This window comes from Hippoglossus hippoglossus, chromosome 14, assembly GCF_009819705.1.
Source record: "Hippoglossus hippoglossus isolate fHipHip1 chromosome 14, fHipHip1.pri, whole genome shotgun sequence".
In the NCBI taxonomy this organism is placed as follows: domain Eukaryota; kingdom Metazoa; phylum Chordata; class Actinopteri; order Pleuronectiformes; family Pleuronectidae; genus Hippoglossus; species Hippoglossus hippoglossus.
In genome coordinates, this window is record NC_047164.1 from 6335259 (window position 1) to 6342166 (window position 6908).

Consider the following 6908-nt stretch of genomic DNA (forward strand, 5'->3'; position numbering starts at 1 on the left):
TTTTCAATGTGGCAGTTTGACTTTATTCACGAAACACAAGAAAAATCTTCTTCCTGATTTAGTTTTTTTTTTAAATCCTCAAAATGTTAAACGAAAGAAATCTACCTACTCTCATTATTTTCTAACGCTTGGCCCTGACACTCTTCTTTATGGTGCAGTGTCCCCAGCACCTGAAAGTGTCAGTCCTCCTCTACTCTAGTGTTACTTTTGTAAAGACATTTTAGTTTCTGCGACTGAGATGACTGTAAATAAGTTGTGTATAATATCCCTTGATTTTCCTCTAGCTCCCAGATCAATTAAACAAATTAGCAGATTGACCCGTGTGGCAGTCTGCTGAGGACCTCAGTAAACGTCAAACAAAACAAAGTTGGATTCTCTTACAGCCTCTGAAAACGTCCTTTCTGAAGCTGGAACAATAGGGTCTCCATGTCTGCATCCAACAATTTTAAAACTTTCCAAAATCGCCAATCCTGCAATTACACAGCAGCTGACCAGGGTCGAGGAGGCGTGAACTTCTTTCAAGGCTCGATTTTCATTTGTCACTGTTTTTTGAAACCACCACGAACACATTTATCTCATCTCAATCTATTCTCCTTCATCAGACTCAGCAGGAAAAGCACATGTGTAATTAACGCCACTTCTCCGAAACACAGCCATAATGAAGGTCATTAATTACACCAGTGTTCCTGCTATGATCCATTCCATAAATATTTTGTCTACATTGAAAAGATTATAATCACATTTTAGCAATGAATTACAATAAGTGGTCAGTACAAGGCCGTAAAGGTATCACACACAAGAAAAGACAGAGTCAGAAGAGATAAAATAAACAGCTGTCGTCTTATTTATTGCCTGTTACAGGACATCTTCCCTGAGAAGGACAGTAGGTATCTAAAGGTCATGATGTTGAACCCAAATTGTCCTTTGATCAATTATGTTCCCATGAGCCGTCTTATTAAATATGAAATAAACCACATTAACTGTGGATATGCAAGTGCTGCCATCTCATTCCTACATTGGAGTTTTTCTCACTGGAAACTCTTGAGAAAGTCCTGGTACGTTTGTCTGTGAGCAGAAGCAGCAGGAACAAAATGGCCACCGGGATGCGTCAGGACCTGAGGCTGCTGGAAGGAGGGGAGGAGCTCCCTGCTCATGTTGTCAGGGATGACTCGGTCCTCCAGTCCAAACACATGCAGGGACGGGATCTGAAGGGGAGCGCTGTAGAACTTCTGGTGCTCCTTGCATGCGCTGGGGAAACCAGCGACGAGGACGGCGAAGCGGAAGTTGAACTCCGGCTCCAGTTTTTGCTCCTGAAGAGAACACAGCATGGCCACGAAAGCGGCTCCCTGACTGAAGCCCAGGATGCCGTCAAACGGACCCTGGACTTTCACAGCTTCTCTCACAACCGTCACACTCTCGTTGAGCCCGAGGCTTTCCTCACACTGCTGCTGAGCACTGAAGCTCCGAGCCTGGACGTCAGAAAACCACCAACCCCTGGGGTCCTCGTCACCTCCGGGGACCGGGCCTGAACCACTCTCCTTCTCTGGAGCTTCTGAAAGGACAAAAGGTTATTGTGCTGTGTTTGAATTCAAAGAGAGGCACCACAGTTGACAAATCCATGAGCACAGTGTGTGACAGATGAATGTAATGTCTCATTATGTCCTTGTTTTCATTAAAGGTCGATTAAACTAATGATTCTTTTCATCGTGGACTAATCTGCAAAGCATTTTCTTAATCAAATCAATCTTGATAAAGTCAAGAAATCATGAGAAATCCTCTACACATCCTCCTGGAGTCTTCATTCTTTCCAAGTTCAAATTCCAAAGATTACTAATCGACAATGTTATAGTTATAGATAACCAGCTGCACCCAGAAGAAGCTGCACCCAGACATAGACCATTACATGAACGCAGATAGGTTTTCTTTTAGTTTGACTAATCATTGCAGCTCTGGAGGCAGATGAACTTCAATTGTTCAGTCATTTAAAAAAAAATCTAGCCAAATAAACTAAATACTGTCCATTTAATAATTCAAAACTTTTTCCAGCCTGAACTGTGAATGTTTGAATTATATGATTAATATGGACAAGAACACTACCAGGATTTTTTTGCTCTAAATGGAAATATACTGTCCATAATTATAACATGTAAACAAAGACATGTTCTCATATTATCATTTAGTTGTTAGTAACTTTAGTGACTTTACTCCATCTAAGGATTCACTGCGTCCACCTGAAGTTGAATCTTTCCCTGACACGAACTTCTAAAGTGTGAGCTCTTGGGAACAGATGATGATGATGATGATGATGACGATGACGACGACCATGACGACCCACCTTCACTTCTGACCTGATGGACACTGTGAGGCGCGCTCACATAAACCAGCTCCACGTGTTTCTTCAGCAGCTTCCGCAGAGCTCCCGTCTTCTCCCGGAACGAGCCGCCGTTCTGTCGGTAACCGTGAACACACAGGACCCGGAGAGGGGCCATGGAGAGCTTAGCCTAGTTTTAGCAGAGTTTAGCCTAGCTTAGCCTAGCCTAGCTTAGTCGAGCTAGCAGGAGAACGTCGGTTCCCAATGATGCGTTTAAAAAAATAATTTACAGGATAGAAAGTCGTTGTCAACTTTAACTGAGGAGTTCAAACCCACAGCGGGATGTTTGAGTGATGAGAACAACTACGTATCTTTTTTTAATTTATCACATTTAAGAAGTTTCTGCACAAGTTGGTGTGACAGCCGCTTCCGGTGCTGTACCGGAAATATTCGAAAGCGCTTCCTTTGATCCTTTTCAGAGTAAAACCATTTTCTGGTTATTACATTGTCGTTCCAAAGTGAAACTCAGTGATGGAGGTCTTGTCAATTCTTTAACTTTATTCAAAATATAGTCAATGTACTAAATGTCATAAAACACATGATGCAGAATGTTCTGCTTCAGATCCACACACTATTAGGCAGTTCCAGCTAAAACTAATGCACTTTAATACAATAAATGCTCCTTCATGAAGATTTCAATGTCCACTTTGCGATGTAACTGTTTTAAAGGGATGTTAATTTGTATTCATAACATTTTGTTCGATGTGTAAAGAGTCTGCTTTGATTTAAGAAATCAAAGGTTTGGTTTGTAACATACACAAATTAAATGTGTGGTGGGACAGTACTACGGTGCAATGAATGAGAGGGATTGGATTACAGGTAAAAAGAAAAGATTGAGGAAAAGATGTGTGAATAATGAAAATTCAAAGTAAAAAAAATTATATTTTAAGTATTGAAATTTGTACACAATTTTTTATTCAGAATATAAAAGTGTAAAATGTACACGTGTAGCAATTTTAAGGCAACGTATGCAATTAAATTTACACAAACTTGAGTGCACATATACAAGTAGGTATGCCCATCTCCAAAGCAAATACAGAGATCAATGTACCAGACGGGGTTGAGGATGTACAGAGGTCAAAGACAACACATATTGATATAATAGGCACAAATATATCTTACACTATTTAGTGTATCCTACACACGTCTAGTTTAATCACACTTTAAATATGGTAAAATGATGCATCTATTACAGGGATAATAGTCATTTTTCATCAGATGAACTTGCAGCGACTGCAGCAGATCAAAGTGTCTAAAGTTTTGACAGCCCTTCACATCAAACTTCTTCCTCGAACATCACTGGCTGCCTGCGCTGCTTTCCCTCTCCAGTAACTCTGATTAACAGCCTGTAGGCTGTATGGCTCATACTGATGATGCTGCAGCAGCCTTTACTCCAGCTACACGACAAGCTGCCAGCTTGTACTGACATTAGGCTTGAGGAGTTAAAAAACGACTGTGTCGAGCGTGAGAAACAGTATGATCTTGTCATTTTACCACATATAGAATTAGTTTTGTCAATAAATGGTGCAGCGTCTGGCAGTTGAAAGCAAAGCGATGTTCTCAGAGTCAAATCTGTGACTTTGACAAGAGAAGAAACTGTGTTCTTTCTGTTCTGGTTTGAATTATTCAACACCAGACATTCTTCTTCACAGTGTCTGCTACTTCTCAAGTGACTGGTTGAGCATTTGACTGACGGAAAGTTAATGAATTCCAATTTCAATAAATTATTTGTGTGGCTATTGCACATAGACTGTATAGAAAGATGGATAACACGTCTCCACTTGCTCCCACTATCCAGAGATGAAATAAAAATATCTCGGATTTGATAGCTGCCATCTTGCACCCGTGATAAGGGGAATACACACACTTGACCATCAGTCTCAGCTGTAAACCATGTGTGGTAAGAACTACCTAAAATCGCAGAAACCATCTTTGAAAAAAACTTGTTTGACGTGTAAAAAGAACGTAGATCTGTCATGGACACCTTAGTTTAATGAGAGGTGGGAAACAATTCTTTCTTCCATCTACTCCCATTCATACAGATTTGTTTTTCTGCCTGACTGATGCTCTCCTTATGGATCCAGTGTGTGGTATATTGCACGTGGTGGGAGGCTGACCCCTAAAGACACTGGAGAAAGTCTCTTGCTGTGACAGCTCAGACGAGCTACAGTATAGGTGTGTAAACAAAGCGAAACCATGAAATCTTTGAGTGCTTAAATCTTTCATCTCTCTAAAACAAAATGCAACTTTATTTCCAGCACAGATAAGTGAAATTGTAATTCTAGTCCACACAAACTCACTTATCACACTCCCTTTCAACTTCCGCGGCAGAACAGTTCTCCCAAAGGACCCTGTCAAAAATACAGGCATTGTCTTTGATCTAGATTCTCTTTTTGTCGAACGCATGAAGGCAATATCCCAAAATCCAAACTCTTTCTTCACAATGATACTCAGAAGTTGGCATTTAGGTAGACCTCCTATGGGTTTGGGGGTGGCCCATGGCGGTGACAGCCATTACAGCCTCAAAAGGGGAAAATTAAGAATGAAGTAAAACTTAAAAGAAATGTAAAAAGTTAAGTTGTGTTTTCCCCACATGGATGCATTATACACCTTTCTATATAATGGCTACACATCCTTTTTAATGTAATATTGTTGAGTCTATGCTACTTCTCACTCGTAAAAATTAAATAAAATAGTTCATGTAGCTCCAGGGAACACAAACTGAGATGTTTACTAAGATGTATTTTGAGAAAGTGTGTTTTCACTGTTTCTGTCTCCGGGGTCAGGGTCTTGGTCAACAACAGATTATTGGGTTTTTTTGTGGTCTCATATTTAGTCTCTGCCAACTAGATTCAGTATAGATAAATGTGTTCTTTTGCAGAGGAAATGCATGTTTTGACACACACACACCCTCACACACACAAACTCGACTTCACATTGACTTATATTTATTTCCTGGAGACTTACTCTAACCTGAACCATCGTTACTAATTGCCTAACCCTTAGCCAAACCTAAACCTAAACTTAACTTAAAGCTAACCCTAAAATATGTCTTCACCAAATTTACTGGTTTGCTTACAGGGACTTGCTTTTCTTCCCAAGGAAGACAAGCTGCTATAATGTGACATTGTAGACAGATTTAGGTCCCCACAACAGTAATACTTGGACACCACACACACACACACGCACACGCACACATGCACGCCCCTAAGCCAAGGCTGCTGTTCATGTTCTTCAGCACATGTTCACGTGTTGACAGCCCCAGAGTGAGAGACCTTTGCTGGACTTGCAGACAAACTGATCCCCCAGTTTTATTTTTTAATTCCCTCCAGAACTGGCTGCTGCTGCTGCAACACACAGTATTACTGGCTGTCCCAGCCCCACACAAGATTATTTCCTGTTATTAAAAATCCTGATCCTGAACACTCCTGAGCATCACAAAGTATGACAATATCATAACCTGGAGCACCACATCATCATCATCATATAAAAGAAAGTAGAATGATGCTTAGAGAGTACATACTTCTGCCAAGGGAAAATACCCATCTCTCCATGTTGAAGAAAGTGAAAAGCTGCATACAAAATGTAATGGTTCCTCCTTGGTCATAACCGACCCCTCGACAAAATTTGATCAAAATCGGTTCAGTAGTTTGTGGCCTGGCCTAATGTGTTTCCCTGGCTGTGTTCTCTGTTGCAGGTGGTTTGCTGCTATGTTTTGCCTGACTTCCTGGTTACTGGGAGGTTCCCCCTACTCTTGATTGCTGACTCACTGGACCTGCAACAGAATTAAGAGTTGTCAACCTTAAATCCGAGCTGAAGCGAAGAAATTTGGACACTTCGGGTGTGAAGAGCGTTCTTCTAGCGAGGCTGAAACAGGCTGTTGAGGATGAAGGTGGTGTCCCCGAAAAGATGCAGCTTTCAGGTGATGCGATACCTCGGAAAGTTGGAAAAGCTAAAGTGAAAAAAACGGATTCAGACGCAGACACCACCGTGGAAGAAGATGTCCTTTACAAGGAAACTGAAGAGTATTGTTGTGTTTACAGACACATTAAGGCTTGGTTGCTGTTACAGCAGTTACTCCTCCCCACCAGTAGGAGGCGAGGAGAGACAGTGAAGAGTGAAAAAGGGAGCAGAGAGGAGAAGAGTGAGAAAATGTGTTCTACACTGTGAGCAAGGTACAACTTATCCCACTTCATCCCAAAAGTGAGCGTGCTAGCATGCAGACACATTCAGACGGCATCTGCAGAGGGTTGATGAAACTGTTACACAGTATGTGGCGGATTTGAGAGCTTTGGCTGCGCCGTGTGGTTTTGGACAAGATGCTACTAGAAGAGGATCTCACGCTGGACAAAGCCCCGACCATTTCATGCCAAGTGGAGGCAGCGGCCAAAAGTGCCACGCTGTTTTCTCCCACCAGCGCGGTTCCGGTTGCACCAGTACAGAAACACCATCATCTGACCGTCACAAGCAGGCAAGTGATAATCAGAATCAACGTAACATCTGACTGCAATTGCGGAAGCTCCTGCACTGAAAGACA

General features: G+C 41.6%; 1 protein-coding gene across 1 annotated transcript; it reads right to left on the reverse strand.

The window, feature by feature from the left end:
• Positions 1–577: 577 nt before the first annotated feature.
• ovca2 (OVCA2 serine hydrolase domain containing) lies at positions 578–2769 on the reverse strand. Its single transcript, XM_034607175.1, has 2 exons — positions 2336–2769; positions 578–1552 (listed from the first exon to the last, which is right to left on the reverse strand). Exons 1-2 carry the CDS (start codon positions 2487–2489, stop codon positions 1029–1031), a joined length of 678 nt encoding a protein of 225 aa, XP_034463066.1. The 5' UTR covers positions 2490–2769; the 3' UTR covers positions 578–1028.
• Between the last annotated feature and the right edge of the window lie 4139 nt (positions 2770–6908).